Source organism: Hyla sarda, unplaced genomic scaffold (assembly GCF_029499605.1).
Source record: "Hyla sarda isolate aHylSar1 unplaced genomic scaffold, aHylSar1.hap1 scaffold_230, whole genome shotgun sequence".
NCBI classification, from domain to species: domain Eukaryota; kingdom Metazoa; phylum Chordata; class Amphibia; order Anura; family Hylidae; genus Hyla; species Hyla sarda.
This window is the reverse complement of record NW_026608980.1, coordinates 290562-310535: the sequence shown is the minus strand read 5'-3', so window position 1 is coordinate 310535 and position 19974 is coordinate 290562. Positions and strand designations below refer to the sequence as shown.

Here is a 19974-nt window from a genome sequence, read left to right as displayed (position 1 = left end):
TCTATATCCCCCTATATTACACCTCCATATCCCCCTATATTACACCTCCATATCTCCTCTATATTACACCACCATATCTCCTCCATATCCTCCTATATTACACCTCCATATCCCCCTATATTACACCTCCATATCTCTCTATATTACACCACCATATCTCCTCCATATCCTCCTATATTACACCTCCGTATCCCCCTATATCACACCTCCATATCTCCTCTATATTACACCACCATATCTCCTCCATATCCTCCTATATTACACCTCCATATCTCCTCTATATTACACCTCCATATCTCCTCCATATCCTCCTATATTACACCTCCCATATCTCCTCTATATTACACCTCCATATCTCCTCCATATCCTCCTATATTACACCTCCATATCTCCTCTATATTACACCTCCATATCCTCCTATATTACACCTTCATCTCTTCTATATCCCCCTATATTACACCTCCATATCTCCTCCATATCCTCCTATATTACACCACCATATCTCCTCTATATCCCCCCTATATACACCTCTATATTACACCTCCATATCTCCTCTATATCCCCCTATATTACACCTCTATATTACACCTCCATATCTCCTCTATATCCCCCTATATTACACCTCCATATCTCCTCTATATTACACCTCCATATCTCCTCCATATCTCCTCTATATCCCCCTATATTACACCTCCTTATCTCCTCTATATCCCTCTATATTACACCTCTATATTACACCTCCATATCTCCTCTATATCCCCCTATATTACACCTCCATATCTCCTCTATATTACACCTCCATATCTCCTCCATATCTCCTCTATATCCCCCTATATTACACCGTCCTTATCTCCTCTATATCCCTCTATATTACACCTCTATATTACACCTCCATATCTCCTCTATATCCCCCTATATTACACCTCCATATCTCCTCTATATCCCCCTATATTACACCTCTATATTACACCTCCATATCTCCTCTATATCCCCCTATATTACACCTCCATATCTCCTCTATATTACACCTCCATATCTCCTCCATATCCTCCTATATTACACCTCCATATCTCCTCTATATTACACCTCCATATCTCCTCCATATCCCCCTATATCACACCTCCATATCTCCTCTATATTACACCTCCATATCTCCTCCATATCCTCCTATATTACACCTCCATATCTCCTCTATATTACACCTCCATATCTCCTCCATATCCTCCTATATTACACCTCCATATCTCCTCTATATTACACCTCCATATCTCCTCCATATCCTCCTATATTACACCTTCATCTCTTCTATATCCCCCTATATTACACCTCCATATCTCCTCCATATCCCCCTATATTACACCACCATATCTCCTCTATATCCCCCTATATTACACCTCCATATCTCCTCTATATCCCCCCTATATTACACCTCTATATATCCTCTATATCCCCCTATATTACACCTCTATATTACACCTCCATATCTCCTCTATATCCCCCTATATTACACCTCCATATCTCCTCTATATCCTCCTATATTACACCACCATATCTCCTCTATATCCCCCTATATTACACCTCCATATCTCCTCTATATCCCCCTATATTACACCTCCATATCCCCCTATATTACACCTCCATATCTCCTCCATATCCTCCTATATTACACCACCATATCTCCTCCATATCCTCCTATATTACACCACCATATCTCCTCTATATTTCCCTATATTACACCTCCATATCTCCTCTATATCCCCCTATATTACACCTCCATATCTCCTCTATATCCCTCTATATTACACCTCCATATCCTCCTATATTACACCTCCATATCTCCTCTATATCCTCCTATATTACACCTCCATATCTCCTCTATATCCCCCATATTACACCTTCATATCTTCTATATCCTCCTATATTAGACCACCATATCTCCTCTATATCCCCCATATCTCCTCTATATCCCCCATATATTACACCTTCATATCTTCTATATCCTCCTATATTACACCACCATATCTCTTCTATATCCTCCTATATAACACCTCCATATCCCCAATATTACACCTCCATATCTCCTCCATTACACCTTCACAGGGATGTGGAATTCCTATCGCCCGATGCCCGGGACTAGCAGTTTTGGGCGCCGGGCAGGTGAATTTGTCCGGCCCTTAGCTCGGCTTCGGGCAAGCAGGGCCGGACCTGACAAGTGCGGTGGCGATCTGCAGTCTGTATGGAGCGGGATCCTGACTCCTGCCCGCTCCATACTCTGCCGCCTCCGACAATAAAAAACTGTGTCCTCGGAAGCAGAGCAGGGGAGATGAGAAGCTGTGTATTGGTCTTCTCTCCCCTGCTCTGCAGACGTGCGGGGGGAGATGAGGGGGCGTGGCTTCTTGCTCTGCAGACGTGCGGGGGGAGATGAGGGGGCGTGGCTTCTTTCTCCCCGTGCAGACCTGCGTCCTCTGCCTTCACTCCCCCCAGCTGTAGCTTCGGAGAGGTGAGGGGAGGAGGCACGTCTGCACAGGGAGATGCTTGCGGCGCTCTGGGTGTATGGAGGGGGCTCGGGATTCCTGCCCGCTCCATACTCTGCAGCCCCCGGCTGTTCTCAGTAGCCAGGGGCCGCCGCTAATAGCCAGCATGCAGCGATCGCCGCGGCTGGCTATTAACCCTTAAGATCACCGCTGTCAAAGCTGACAGCGGCGTCTAAAGGGAGATGTGAATGCTCCCTGGTGGGCTAGTGGGGTGGATCGCCCCCCCCCCCCCCGCAGCGCGATCGCAGGGGGGGGGGCGATCCACTATGGAGGTAGCCGGAGGACTTACCTCTGCTTCCTCCTGTCCCGGCTCTGTCATTGATAGATCCTGGCTGGACCAGACTCTATCAATGGATCACAGATCAATGGAGTTCAATAGAATCTATTCATCTGTCTGAGGAATCTAATGATTCCTCATAAGTCTAATAAAGTGTAAAAATAAATAAATGAAGTTTTAATAAAAGTTTGAAAGACATTAACCCAGTGGTCTTCATACTGTGCCCCTCCAGATGTTACAGAACTACAATTCCCAGCATGCCAGGACAGCCGTTGGCTGTCCGGGCATGCTGGGAGTTGTATTTTTGCAACATCTGGAGGGCCACAGTTTGAAGACCGCTGCATTAACCCCTTCCATGTTAAAAGTTCAAATCACCCCCTTTTCCTATATAAAAACATGCAAACATAATAAAAATAAACATATTTGGTATCGCTTCGTGCGTAATTGTACGACCTTTTAAAATATAACATTATGTATCCCGTACGGTAAATGTAAAAAAATACCAAACCACAGATTTTTTATAATATCCCATAAAAAAAGTTAAAAAGCGATTAAAAAGTCAGATCAATACCAAGATGGTACCGATACAAAAAACAGATAATGGCGCAAAAAATTATCCCTCATACAGCCTGGTATGCGGAAAAAAAAATAAAAGCTACAGGGGTTAAAAAATAAAAATTAGAAAAAGTTCAGAATTAGTAAAACATGACGTAAACGATACAAATCTGGTATCGCTGTAATCAGGCGCCTAAAGTATAAAACTAACATGTTACCTCAACCACAAGGTAAATGGCGCAGAAAAGAAAACCACCAAATCTGCTAAATTATCTTTTACTATTTCAATTTCACTTACCCAAATATATATATATATATATATATATATATATATATATATATATATATATTTTTTTTTTTGGTTCAGAGAATGTTATTGAAAAATTCAAAAGGTGTCATTATAGAAGGTAGTTATCAGTATAGTAGGTAGGTATCATTATAGTAGGTAGGTATCATTATAGTAGGTAGGTATCATAGTAGGTAGGTATCATTATAGTAGGTAGTTATCATTATAGTAGGTAGTTATCATTATAGTAGGTAGTTATCATTATAGTAGGTAGTTATCATTATAGTAGGTAGGTATCATTATAGTAGGTAGGTATCATTATAGAAGGTAGTTATCAGTATAGTAGGTAGGTATCATTATAGTAGGTAGGTATCATAGTAGGTAGGTATCATTATAGTAGGTAGTTATCATTATAGTAGGTAGTTATCATTATAGTAGGTAGTTATCATTATAGTAGGTAGTTATCATTATAGTAGGTAGTTATCATTATAGTAGGTAGGTATCATTGTAGGTAGGTATCATTGTAGGTAGTTATCAGTATAGTAGGTAGTTATCAGTATAGTAGGTAGGTATCATTATAGTAGGTAGTTATCATTATAGTAGGTAGTTATCAGTATAGTAGGTAGTTATCAGTATAGTAGGTAGTTATCAGTATAGTAGGTAGTTATCAGTATAGTAGGTAGTTATCAGTATAGTAGGTAGTTATCAGTATAGTAGGTAGTTATCATAGTAGGTAGGTATCATTATAGTAGGTAGGTATCATAGTAGGTAGGTATCATTATAGTAGGTAGGTATCAGTATAGTAGGTAGGTATCATTATAGTAGGTAGATATCATTATAGTAGGTATCATAGTAGGTAGTTATCATTATAGTAGGTAGATATCATTATAGTAGGTAGATATCATTATAGTAGGTAGATATCATTATAGTAGGTAGGTATCATTATAGTAGGTAGGTATCAGTATAGTAGGTAGGTATCAGTATAGTAGGTAGGTATCATTATAGTAGGTAGTTATTATAGTAGGTAGGTATCAGTATAGTAGGTAGATATCATTATAGTAGGTATCATTATAGTAGGTAGGTATCATTATAGTAGGTAGTTATCATTATAGTAGGTAGTTATCATTATAGTAGGTATCATTATAGTAGGTATCATTATAGTAGGTAGGTATCATTATAGTAGGTAGGTATCATTATAGTAGGTAGATATCATTATAGTAGGTAGATATCATTATAGTAGGTAGATATCATTATAGTAGGTAGTTATCATTATAGTAGGTAGGTATCATTATAGTAGGTAGATATCATTATAGTAGGTATCATTATAGTAGGTAGTTATCATTATAGTAGGTAGGTATCATTATAGTAGGTAGTTATCATAGTAGGTAGGTATCATTATAGTAGGTAGTTATCATTATAGTAGGTAGGTATCATTATAGTAGGTAGATATCAGTATAGTAGGTAGGTATCATTATAGTAGGTAGGTATCATTATAGTAGGTAGGTATCATTATAGTAGGTAGGTATCATTATAGTAGGTAGTTATCAGTATAGTAGGTATCATTATAGTAGGTAGTTATCATTATAGTAGGTAGGTATCATTATAGTAGGTAGTTATCATTATAGTAGGTAGGTATCATTATAGTAGGTAGTTATCATTATAGTAGGTAGTTATCATTATAGTAGGTAGTTATCATTATAGTAGGTAGTTATCATTATAGTAGGTAGGTATCATTATAGTAGGTAGTTATCATTATAGTAGGTAGATATCATTATAGTAGGTAGATATCATTATAGTAGGTAGATATCATTATAGTAGGTAGTTATCATTATAGTAGGTAGGTATTATTATAGTAGGTAGGTATCATTATAGTAGGTAGATATCATTATAGTAGGTAGTTATTATAGTAGGTAGGTATCATTATAGTAGGTAGGTATCATTATAGTAGGTAGTTATCATTATAGTAGGTAGTTATCATTATAGTAGGTAGGTATCATTATAGTAGGTAGTTATGGCTTTATAGTAGGTAGTTATCATTATAGTAGGTAGGTATCATTATAGTAGGTAGGTATAATTATAGTAGGTAGGTATCATTATAGTAGGTAGTTATCATTATAGTAGGTAGGTATCATTATAGTAGGTAGGTATCATTATAGTAGGTAGGTATCATTATAGTAGGTAGTTATGGCTTTATAGTAGGTAGTTATCATTATAGTAGGTAGGTATCATTATAGTAGGTAGGTATCATTATAGTAGGTAGGTATCATTATAGTAGGTAGTTATCATTATAGTAGGTAGGTATCATTATAGTAGGTAGGTATCATTATAGTAGGTAGGTATAATTATAGTAGGTAGGTATCATTATAGTAGGTAGTTATCATTATAGTAGGTAGGTATCATTATAGTAGGTAGTTATGGCTTTATAGTAGGTACTTATCATTATAGTAGGTAGGTATCATTATAGTAGGTAGGTATCATTATAGTAGGTAGGTATCATTATAGTAGGTAGTTATCATTATAGTAGGTAGGTATCATTATAGTAGGTAGGTATCATTATAGTAGGTAGGTATCATTATAGTAGGTAGGTATAATTATAGTAGGTAGGTATCATTATAGTAGGTAGTTATCATTATAGTAGGTAGGTATCATTATAGTAGGTAGTTATCATTATAGTAGGTAGGTATCATTATAGTAGGTAGGTATCATTATAGTAGGTAGGTATCATTATAGTAGGTAGGTATCATTATAGTAGGTAGGTATCATTATAGTAGGTAGGTATCATTATAGTAGGTAGGTATCATTATAGTAGGTAGGTATCATTATAGTAGGTAGATATCATTATAGTAGGTAGGTATCATTATAGTAGGTAGGTATCATTATAGTAGGTAGATATCATTATAGTAGGTAGGTATCATTATAGTAGGTAGGTATCATTATAGTAGGTAGGTATCATTATAGTAGGTAGGTATCATTATAGTAGGTAGTTATGGCTTTATAGTAGGTAGTTAAAAATCAGAGCGTAAAAGCGAAAATTGGCCGGAGAAGAGGATCGTCAGGAGGGACAAGTAGTGTTTGCTCCATTTTAGTCCCAAGGACAAGTAGTTTTTTTTATTAAATTTCCACACCCCTGCTTCATATCTCATATTACACCTCCATATCTCCTCTATATCCCCCTATATTACACCTCCATACCCCCTATATTACACCTCCATATCTCCTCTATATCCCCCATATATTACACCTCCATATCTCCTCTATATCCCCCATATTACACCTCCATATCTCCTCTATATCCCCCTATATTACACCTCCATATCTCCTCTATATCCCTCTATATTACACCTCCATATCTCCTCTATATCCCCCATATTACACCTCCATATCTCCTCTATATCCCCCATATTACACCTCCATATCTCCTCTATATCCCCCATATTACACCTCCATATCTCCTCTATATCCCCCATATTACACCTCCATATCTCCTCTATATCCCCCTATATTACACCTCCATACCCCCTATATTACACCTCCATATCCTCTATATTACACCTCCATATCTCCTCTATATCCCCCTATATTACACCTCCATATCTCCTCTATATCCCCCATATTACACCTTCATATCTTCTATATCCTCCTATATTACACCTCCATACCCCCTATATTACACCTCCATATCCCCTATATTACACCTCCATATCTCCTCTATATCCCCCATATATTACACCTCCATATCTCCTCTATATCCCCCATATTACACCTCCATATCTCCTCTATATCCCCCATATTACACCTCCATATCTCCTCTATATCCCCCATATTACACCTCCATATCTCCTCTATATCCCCCTATATTACACCTCCATACCCCCTATATTACACCTCCATATTACACCTCCATATCTCCTCTATATCCCCCTATATTACACCTCCATATCTCCTCTATATCCCCCATATTACACCTTCATATCTTCTATATCCTCCTATATTACACCTCCATATCTCCTATATTACACCTCCATATCTCCTCTATATCCCCCTATATTACACCTCCATATCTCCTCTATATCCCCCTATATTACACCTCCATATCCCCCTATATTACACCTCCATATCTCCTCTATATCCCCCTATATTACACTTCCATATCTCCTCTATATCCCCCTATATTACACCTCCATATCTCCTCTATATCCCCCTATATTACACCTCCATATCTCCTCTATATCCCCCATATATTACACCTTCATCTCTTCTATATCCCCCATATTACACCTTCATCTCTTCTATATCCCCCTATATTACACCTCCATATCCCCAATATAACACCTCCATATCTCCTCCATTACACCTCCATATCTCCTCCATATCCCCCATATTACACCACCATATCTCCTCTATATTACACCTCCATATCTTCTATATCCTCCTATATTACACCTTCATATCTCTTCTACATCCTTCTATATTACACCTCCATATCCCCCATATTACACCACCATATCTCCTCTATATCCCCCATATTACACCTCCATATCCCCCATATTACACCACCATAGCTCTTCTATGTCCTCCATATTACACCTTCATATCTCTTCTATATCCCCCATATTACACCTTCATCTCTTCTATATCCTCCTATATTACACCACCATATCCCCCATATTGCACCTCCATATCCCCCATATTGCACCTCCATATCCCCCATATTACACCACCATATCTCCTCTATATCCTCCTATATTACACCTCCATATCCCCCATATTACACCACCATATCTCCTCTATATTCCCCATATTACACCTTCATATCTCTTCTACATCCTCCTATATTACACCTCCATATCCCCCATATTACACCACCATAGCTCTTCTATATCCCCTATATTACACCACCATATCTCCTCTATATCCCCTATATTACACCTCAGTATCCCCCTATATCACACCTCTGTATCTCTTCTATATCCCCCATATTACACCTCCATATCTCTTCTATGTCCCCCATATTACACCTCCATATCTCTTCTATATCCCCCATATTACACCTCCATATCCCCTATATTACACCTTCATATCTCTTCTATATCACACCTTCATATCTCTTCTATATCCTCCTATATTACACCTCCATATCTCTTCTATATCCCCCATATTACACCTCCATATCCCCTATATTACACCTTCATATCTCTTCTATATCACACCTTCATATCTCTTCTATATCCTCCTATATTACACCTTCATATCTCTTCTACATCCTCCTATATTACACCTCCATATCCCCCATATTACACCACCATAGCTCTTCTATATCCCCTATATTACACCACCATATCTCCTCTATATCCCCTATATTACACCTCCGTATCCCCCTATATTACACCTCTGTATCCCCCTATATCACACCTCCGTATCTCTTCTATATCCCCCATATTACACCTCCATATCTCTTCTATATCCCCCATATTACACCTCCATATCTCTTCTATATCCCCCATATTACACCTCCATATCTCTTCTATATCCCCCATATTACACCTCCATATCTCTTCTATATCCCCCATATTACACCTCCATATCTCTTCTATATCCCCCATATCCCCTATATCACACCTCCATATATCTTCTATATCCCCCATATTACACCTCCATATATCTTCTATATCCCATATATTATACCTCCATATCTCCTCTATATCCCCCATATTACACCTCCATATCTCCTCTATATCCCCCATATTACACCTCCATATCTCCTCTATATCCCCATATTACACCTCCATATCTCCTCTATATCCCCATATTACATCTCCATATCTCCTCTATATCCCCCATATTACACCTCCATATCTCCTCTATATCCCCATATTACACCTCCATATCTCCTCTATATCCCCATATTACACCTCCATATCTCCTCTATATCCCCATATTACACCTCCATATCTCCTCTATATCCCCCATATTACACCTCCATATCTCCTCTATATCCCCATATTACACCTCCATATCTCCTCTATATCCCCATATTACACCTCCATATCACACCTCCATATCTCCTCTATATCCCCCATATCTCCTCTATATACCCCATATTACACCTCCATATCTCCTCTATATCCCCCATATTACACCCCCATATCCCCTATATCACACCTCCATATCTCCTCTATATCCCCCTATATTACAGCTCCATATCCCCCTATATTACACCTCCATATCCCCCATATCTCCTCTATATCCCCCATATTACACCTCCATATCTCCTCTATATCCCCCCATATATTACACCTCCATATCTCTTCTATATCCCCCATATATTACACCTCCACATCTCTTCTATATCCCCCATATATTACACCTCCATATCTCTTCTATATCCCACTATATTACACCTCCATATCTCTTCTATATCCCCCATATATTACACCTCCATATCTCTTCTATATCCCCCATATATTACACCTCCATATCTCTTCTATATCCCACTATATTACACCTCCATATCTCTTCTATATCCCCCATATATTACACCTCCATATCTCTTCTATATCCCCCATATATTACACCTCCATATCTCTTCTATATCCCACTATATTACACCTCCATATCCCCTATATTACACCTCCATATCTCCTCTATATCCCCCATATTACACCTCCATATCTCTTCTATATCCCCCATATTACACCTTCATCTCTCTTCATATCCTCCTATATTACACCTCCATCTCTCCTCCATATCCCCTATATTACACCTCCATATCTCCTCTATATCCCCCATATTACACCTCCATATCTCCTCTATCCCCCATATTACACCTTCATATCTATCTCATATATTACACCTCCATATCTCCTCTATATCCTCCATATTACACCTCCATATCTCTTCTATATCCTCCATATTACACCTCCATATCTCTTCTATATCCCCATATTACATCTCCATATCTCCTCTATATCCCCCATATCACATCTCCATCTCTCCTCTATATCCCCCATATTACACCTCCATATCCCCTATATTACACCTCCATATCTCCTCTATATCCCCCTATATTACACCTCCATATCTCCTCTATATCCCCCTATATTACACCTCCATATCTCCTCTATATCCCCCTATATTACACCTCCATATCTCCTCTATATCCTCCTATATTACACCTCCATATCTCCTCTATATCCCCCTATATTACACCTCCATATCTCCTCCTATATTACACCCTCATATCTCCTCTATATCCCCCATATTACACCTTCATATCTCTGCTATATCCTCCTATATTACACCTCCATATCTCTTCTATATCCCCCATATTACACCTCCATATCTCTTCTATATCCCCCATATTACACCTCCATATCTCCTCTATATCCCCCATATCTCACCTCCATATCTCCTCTATATCCCACCTCCATATCTCCTCTATATCCCCCATATTACACCTTCATATCTCTGCTATATCCTCCTATATTACACCTCCATATCTCTTCTATATCCCCCATATCTCACCTCCATATCTCCTCTATATCCCCCATATCTCTTCTTTATCCCCTATATTACACCTCCATATCTCTATTTCCCCTATATTACACCTTTATATAATCCGTTTGCTCCATTACCTCTATATTACAGCAGACCACGTACCGATATTAGTGGTGAAGCCGGGGCAGGAGCTGAGCGGTACAGGTAGGCTGAAGTTACTGCTGGCGGTGTGCAGACAGGACTCATGGTGCTGGGCGTGCGTGCTGATGGATACCGGCTGTCCCCGCGAGCGCCTGTACTCCTCCTGAACACTCTCCTCCGTCTGAAGAGACACTGAATACTGCAGAGAGGAAGACCGCTGTCAGTAGGGAGGAGCAGCCTGATGGTCTATGGGGGCACTCTCACTGGACGATGAGGATGATGAGGGTTTATGGGGGCACTCTCACTGGACGATGATGATGATGATGATGAGGGTTTATGGGGGCACTCTCACTGGACGATGATGATGATGAGGGTTTATGGGGGCACTCTCACTGGACGATGATGATGATGAGGGTTTATGGGGGCACTCTCACTGGACGATGATGATGATGAGGGTTTATGGGGGCACTCTCACTGGACGATGATGATGATGAGGGTTTATGGGGGCACTCTCACTGGACGATGATGATGATGAGGGTTTATGGGGGCACTCTCACTGGACGATGATGATGATGAGGGTTTATGGGGGCACTCTCACTGGACGATGATGATGATGAGGGTTTATGGGGGCACTCTCACTGGACGATGATGATGAGGGTTTATGGGGGCACTCTCACTGGACGATGATGATGAGGGTTTATAGGGGCACTCTCACTGGACGATGATGAGGGTTTATGGGGGCACTCTCAATGGACGATGATGATGATGAGGGTTTATGGGGGCACTCTCACTGGACGATGATGATGATGAGGGTTTATGGGGGTACTCACTGGATGATGATGATGATGAGGGTTTATGGGGGCACTCTCACTGGACGATGATGATGAGGGTTTATGGGGGCACTCTCACTGGACGATGATGATGATGAGGGTTTATGGGGGTACTCTCACTGGATGATGATGATGATGAGGGTTTATGGGGGCACTCTCACTGGACGATGATGATGAGGGTTTATGGGGGCACTCTCACTGGACGATGATGATGAGGGTTTATGGAGGGCACTCTCACTGGACGATGATGATGAGGGTTTATGGGGGCACTCTTCTCACCTGTAAACAGGGAATTTCCCCATCGGAGAAGTTGAAAGTTCCGATGACGTCTTCCCCAATCTTATAAACCGTCTTAAAGATACAGAAGGTCCCGACCCGTCCTCGTGCATTACTGATATTATACTGGTCTGTGGAATAAAGGGGAGCACCGTATTATAGAGGACAGAGCCCGCCCCCGCAGAGCCATCATCCACACAACTATACACCCACGTAAGGTTCTCCGTGACGTCACGTTCATAAGGATCTCCACCGCAGAGTCCAGGAGTCGGGGGTCCTTCTTATACATCTCATCATCCTCCAGGAAAGGATTGGAGGGCGCAACCTCATCCTCCTGTAATGGCTGGGACCCCTGCAAGGCTGAGAGAGAAACCCTTATTAGAGAAGGCCTTTACAAATTAGAGCTGGGGGTCCACACTACAGAGTGTGGGTCCACGCCGGATAAGAGAGGAGGAGTCTACATCAGAGCGGGGGGGGGGGGGGGGTCACGTGACGTCCGTCCAGTCCCCTCTACCCCAGTGGTCACGTGACGTCCGTCCAGTCCCCTCTACCCCAGTGGTCACGTGACGTCCGCCCAGTCCCCTCTACCCCAGTGATCACGTGACGTCCGTCCAGTCCCCTCTACCCCAGTGATCACGTGACGTCCGTCCAGTCCCCTCTACCCCAGTGATCATGTGACGTCTGTCCAGTCCCATCTACCGCAGTGATCATGTGATATGGGGGTCTGCCCTCTGCATACAGCTCTATACTACAGACTGACCCCCGTTTCTCACCGTGCAGTAGCAGGACCCTGAAGGGCAGCCGCAGCAGCTGGATGGGGCAGTTCACTCTCTGGCAGCCAATCGTCAGCTTGTAAACGTATTTCACTGACTGACCCCGGAAAGATGGCGGAGCCGTGAGCGGGAGCGTCTCACTGTAGGAATCTGAGGAAAGAGAAAGTCCAGGAGCGATGATCAAACCCAGGAACACCCCAAATCTGACCAAGAGGAACGCATCTCCACATCCTTACATGACTTGGTCTCTCCAGGGTCCAGACGGAGATCACAGAACAAGATCTTAGGAGGAGTAGAAAGGATGCACTGACCACGTTCACCTGAAAGACATAGGGGGCGGAATGTAAGAGAGAGAGAGAGAGGGCGGACATCAATAGGGGGCAGAATGTAAGAGAGAGAGAGGGCGGACATCAATAGGGGGCGGTATGTAAGAGAGAGAGAGGGCGGACATCAATAGGGGGCAGAATGTAAGAGAGAGAGAGGGCGGACATCAATAGGGGGCGGTATGTAAGAGAGAGAGAGGGCGGACATCAATAGGGGGCGGTATGTAAGAGAGAGAGGGCGGACATCAATAGGGGGCGGTATGTAAGAGAGAGAGAGGGCGGACATCAATAGGGGGCGGTATGTAAGAGAGAGAGAGGGCGGACATCAATAGGGGGCGGTATGTAAGAGAGAGAGAGGGCGGACATCAATAGGGGGCGGAATGTAAGAGAGAGAGAGAGGGCGGACATCAATAGGGGGCGGAATGTAAGAGAGAGAGGGCGGACATCAATAGGGGGCAGAATGTAAGAGAGAGAGGGCGGACATCAATAGGGGGCAGAATGTAAGAGAGAGAGGGCGGACATCAATAGGGGGCAGAATGTAAGAGAGAGAGGGCGGACATCAATAGGGGGCAGAATGTAAGAGAGAGAGGGCGGACATCAATAGGGGGCAGAATGTAAGAGAGAGAGGGCGGACATCAATAGGGGGCGGTATGTAAGAGAGAGAGAGGGCGGACATCAATAGGGGGCAGAATGTAAGAGAGAGAGAGGGCGGACATCAATAGGGGGCGGTATGTAAGAGAGAGAGAGGGCGGACATCAATAGGGGGCAGAATGTAAGAGAGAGAGAGGGCGGACATCAATAGGGGGCAGAATGTAAGAGAGAGAGAGGGCGGACATCAATAGGGGGCTGTATGTAAGAGAGAGAGGGCGGACATCAATAGGGGGCAGAATGTAAGAGAGAGAGAGGGCGGACATCAATAGGGGGCGGTATGTAAGAGAGAGAGAGGGCGGACATCAATAGGGGGCGGAATGTAAGAGAGAGAGGGCGGACATCAATAGGGGCAGAATGTAAGAGAGAGAGAGGGCGGACATCAATAGGGGGCGGTATGTAAGAGAGAGAGAGGGCGGACATCAATAGGGGGCGGTATGTAAGAGAGAGAGGGCGGACATCAATAGGGGGCGGAATGTAAGAGAGAGAGAGAGGGCGGACATCAATAGGGTGCGGAATGTAAGAGAGAGAGGGCGGACATCAATAGGGGGGCGGAATGTAAGAGAGACAGAGGGCGGCGGAATGTAAGAGAGAGGGCGGACATCAATAGGGGGCGGTATGTAAGAGAGAGAGGGCGAACATCAAGAGGGGGCGGAATGTAAGAGAGAGAGAGGGCGGACATCAATAGGGGGCAGAATGTAAGAGAGAGAGAGGGCGGACATCAATAGGGGGCGGTATGTAAGAGAGAGAGGGCGGACATCAATAGGGGGGCGGAATGTAAGAGAGAGAGAGAGAGGGCGGACATCAATAGGGGGCGGAATGTAAGAGAGAGAGAGGGCGGACATCAATAGGGGGGCGGAATGTAAGAGAGAGAGAGGGCGGCGGAATGTAAGAGAGAGAGAGGGCGGACATCAATAGGGGGCGGAATGTAAGAGAGAGAGAGAGGGCGGACATCAATAGGGGGGCGGAATGTAAGAGAGAGAGAGGGCGGACATCAATAGGGGGCGGAATGTAAGAGAGAGGGCGGACATCAATAGGGGGCGGAATGTAAGAGAGAGGGCGGACATCAATAGGGGGCAGAATGTAAGAGAGAGAGAGGGAGGACATCAATAGGGGGCGGAATGTAAGAGAGAGGGCGGACATCAATAGGGGGCGGAATGTAAGAGAGAGAGAGAGGGCGGACATCAATAGGGGGCGGAATGTAAGAGAGAGAGAGGGCGGACATCAATAGGGGGCGGAATGTAAGAGAGAGAGAGAGGGCGGACATCAATAGAGGGCGCCTTCAGAGGGCGGACATCAATAGGGGGCGGAATGTAAGAGAGAGAGGGCGGACATCAATAGGGGGCGGAATGTAAGAGAGAGAGAGGGCGGACATCAATAGGGGGCGGAATGTAAGAGAGAGAGAGGGCGGACATCAATAGGGGGCGGAATGTAAGAGAGAGAGAGGGCGGACATCAATAGGGGGCGGAATGTAAGAGAGAGAGGGCGGACATCAATAGGGGGCGGAATGTAAGAGAGAGAGGGCGGACATCAATAGGGGGCGGTATGTAAGAGAGAGAGGGCGGACATCAATAGGGTGCGGAATGTAAGAGAGAGAGAGGGCGGACATCAATAGGGGGCGGAATGTAAGAGAGAGAGGGCGGACATCAATAGGGGGCGGAATGTAAGAGAGAGAGGGCGGACATCAATAGGGGGCGGTATGTAAGAGAGAGAGGGCGGACATCAATAGGGGGCGGAATGTAAGAGAGAGAGGGCGGACATCAATAGGGGGCGGTATGTAAGAGAGAGAGAGGGCGGACATCAATAGGGGGGCGGAATGTAAGAGAGAGAGAGGGCGGACATCAATAGGGGGCGGTATGTAAGAGAGAGAGGGCGGACATCAATAGGGGGCGGTATGTAAGAGAGAGAGGGCGGACATCAATAGGGGGCGGTATGTAAGAGAGAGAGGGCGGACATCAATAGGGGGCGCCGAGAGAGAGGGCGGACATCAATAGGGGGCGCCGTCAGAGAGAGAGAGGGCGGACATCAATAGGGGGCGGTATGTAAGAGAGAGAGAGGGCGGACATCAATAGGGGGGCGGAATGTAAGAGAGAGAGAGAGGGCGGACATCAATAGGGGGGCGGAATGTAAGAGAGAGAGAGGGCGGACATCAATAGGGGGGCGGAATGTAAGAGAGAGAGAGGGCGGACATCAATAGGGGGGCGGAATGTAAGAGAGAGAGAGGGCGGACATCAATAGGGGGGCGGAATGTAAGAGAGAGAGAGGGCGGACATCAATAGGGGGGCGGAATGTAAGAGAGAGAGGGCGGACATCAATAGGGGGGCGGAATGTAAGAGAGAGAGGGCGGACATCAATAGGGGGGCGGAATGTAAGAGAGAGAGAGGGCGGACATCAATAGGGGGGCGGAATGTAAGAGAGAGAGGGCGGACATCAATAGGGGGGGGCCGTGAGAGGGTCAGTCAGGACAGGAGGGATCATCTGTTAGGAGCAGACAGTAGGGGGCGCATCACTCACCTCGATTAGGGATGAACACCGTCTCATTCTCCGCCTGCACGTCCTGTCGGGGCTCCTCACCTACCGGCAGCTGGACGCGGCTGTCACTGGCATGAAACTGGCAATGTATCTGCGCACTGGCCCAGGCGAGGGTCTCACTGCAAGAGGAAGAGAATTACACCAAGTGCAGAGTCAGCCCGAGGGCCCCCATATCCAGCACAGAGCGCCCGCCCGAGGGCCCAACATCCAAACTGAGCGCCCGCCCGAGGGCCCAACATCCAAACTGAGCGCCCGCCCGAGGGCCCAACATCCAAACTGAGCGCCCGCCCGAGGGCCCAACATCCAGCACAGAGCACCCCCATTTCCAGCACAGAGTGCCCGCCCGAGGGCCCAACATCCAAACTGAGCGCCCGCCCGAGGGCCCAACATCCAAACTGAGCGCCCGCCCGAGGGCCCAACAGCCAAACTGAGCGCCCGCCCGAGGGCCCAACATCCAAACTGAGCGCCCGCCCGAGGGCCCAACATCCAAACTGAGCGCCCGCCCGAGGGCCCAACATCTAAACTGAGCGCCTGCCCGAGGGCCCCCCATCCAGCACAGAGCACCCCCATATCCAGCACAGAGCGCGCGCCCGTGGGCCCCCATATCCAGCACAGAGCGCCCGCCCGAGGGCCCCCATATCCAGCACAGAGCGCCCGCCCGAGGGCCCCCATATCCATCACAGAGCGCCCGCCCGAGGGCCCCCATTTACAGCACAGAGCGTCCGCCCGAGGGCCCCCATATCCAGCACAGAGCGCCCGCCCGCCCGAGGCCCCCCCCCCCCATCCAGCACAGAGCGCCCGCCCGAGGGCTCCCCCCCCATCCAGCACAGAGCGCCCGCCCGAGGACCCCCCCCATCCAGCACAGAGTGCCCGCCCAAGGGTGGGGGGGGGGGGTAGTGAGCCATCACTGACAGGTAACACCTGTATATAGATAAAGGATCCACTATAGACCCCTCCTGTTCTGCAGAGATCACATCTCAGGGGCAGCACGTACCTACTGGCAGAGGTGGAGAGCGCAGACAAGGGGTTGGTGAATGTGACGACGCACTCCAGGATCTCCCCAGCTAAGAAGACCGGACCACGGACCAGTTTAGCCACAACTTCAATCATCACGGAAACGCAGAACAGGAGACGTCAGATCTGAGGAGAAGAAGAAGAGCGGCCATTATACTGGAGACCAGAGAGAGACAGAATGTAAGGAAGACTACACCATCACTCCCATCATCCCTGACCCCAAGAGATCACAATCTAATCTCCTATCATACAATGTATCACCCCCATCATCCCTGACCCCAGGAGATCACAATCTAATCTCCTATCATACAATGTATCACTCCCATCATCCCTGACCCCAGGAGATCACAATCTAACCTCCTATCATACAATGTATCACTCCCATCATCCCTGACCCCAGGAGATCACAATCTAATCTCCTATCATACAATGTATCACTCCCATCATCCCTGACCCCAGGAGATCACAATCTAATCTCCTATCACATACAATGTATCACTCCCATCATCCCTGACCCCAGGAGCTCACAATCTAATCTCCTATCACATACAATGTATCACTCCCATCATCCCTGACCCCAGGAGCTCACAATCTAATCTCCTATCACATACAATGTATCACTCCCATCATCCCTGACCCCAGGAGATCACAATCTAATCTCCTATCATACAATGTATCACTCCCATCATCTCTGACCCCAGGAGATCACAATCTAATCTCCTATCACATACAATGTATCACTCCCATCATCCCTGACCCCAGGAGATCACAATCTAATCTCCTATCATACAATGTATCACTCCCATCATCCCTGACCCCAGGAGCTCACAATCTAATCTCCTATCATACAATGTATCACTCCCATCAATCCTGACCCCAGGAGATCAAAATCTAATCTCCTATCATACAATGTATCACTCCCATCATCCCTGACCCCAGGAGATCACAATCTAATCTCCTATCATACAATGTATCACTCCCATCATCCCTGACCCCAGGAGATCACAATCTACTCTCCTATCATACAATGTATCACTCCCATCATCCCTGACCCCAGGAGATCACAATCTAATCTCCTATCATACAATGTATCACCCCTATCATCCCTGACCCCAGGAGATCACAATCTAATCTCCTATCATACAATGTATCACTCCTATCATCCCTGACCCCAGGAGCTCACAATCTAATCTCCTATCACATACAATGTATCACTCCCATCATCCCTGACCCCAGGAGATCACAATCTAATCTCCTATCATACAATGTATCACTCCCATCATCCCTGACCCCAGGAGATCACAATCTAATCTCCTATCATACAATGTATCACTCCCATCATCCCTGACCCCAGGAGATCACAATCTAATCTCCTATCACATACAATGTATCACTCCCATCATCCCTGACCCCAGGAGCTCACAATCTAATCTCCTATCATACAATGTATCACTCCCATCATCCCTGACCCCAGGAGATCACTATCTAATCTCCTATCATACAATGTATCACTCCCATCATCCCTGACCTCAGGAGATCACAATCTAATCTCCTATCATACAATGTATCACTCCCATCATCCCTGACCCCAGGAGATCACAATCTAACAGTCCACACTATATATCCATTACACCCTATCCACACACACACACGCGGTCTATCCATTACACCCTATCCACACACACACACGGTCTATCCATTACACCCTATCCACACACACACACACGGTCTATCCATTACACCCTATCCACACACACACACACGGTCTATCCATTACACCCTATCCACACACACACACGCGGTCTATCCATTACACCCTATCCACACACACACACGGTCTATCCATTACACCCTATCCACACACACACACACGGTCTATCCATTACACCCTATCCACACACACACACACGGTCTATCCATTACACCCTATCCACACACACACACACGGTCTATCCATTACACCCTATCCACACACACACACACACACACACACACACACGGTCTATCCATTACACCCTATCCACACACACACACGGTCTATCCATTACACCCTATCCACACACACGGTCTATCCATTACACCCTATCCACACACACACACACACACACACACACGGTCTATCCATTACACCCTATCCACACACACGGTCTATCCATTACACCCTATCCACACACACACACGGTCTATCCATTACACCCTATCCACACACACGGTCTATCCATTACACCCTATCCACACACACACACACACACACACACGGTCTATCCATTACACCCTATCCACACACA

The 19974-nt window shown here is 45.1% G+C and overlaps 1 protein-coding gene across 3 annotated transcripts in view; it reads right to left on the bottom strand.

Annotated features, from left to right (window-relative positions):
• Positions 1-19974, bottom strand: part of RGP1 (RGP1 homolog, RAB6A GEF complex partner 1) — a 47462-nt gene that overhangs the window by 3376 nt on the left and 24112 nt on the right. For all 3 annotated transcript variants that reach the window (XM_056553056.1, XM_056553057.1, XM_056553058.1), the window contains exons 2-8: positions 17667-17812; positions 16655-16791; positions 13406-13489; positions 13170-13319; positions 12610-12756; positions 12400-12527; positions 11312-11489 (exon numbers count right to left, since the gene is read on the bottom strand). In XM_056553056.1, the coding sequence (XP_056409031.1) occupies positions 11312-11489; positions 12400-12527; positions 12610-12756; positions 13170-13319; positions 13406-13489; positions 16655-16791; positions 17667-17782 (940 nt within the window). In that variant the 5' untranslated portion in view covers positions 17783-17812. The remainder of the gene's footprint in view (positions 1-11311; positions 11490-12399; positions 12528-12609; positions 12757-13169; positions 13320-13405; positions 13490-16654; positions 16792-17666; positions 17813-19974) is intronic.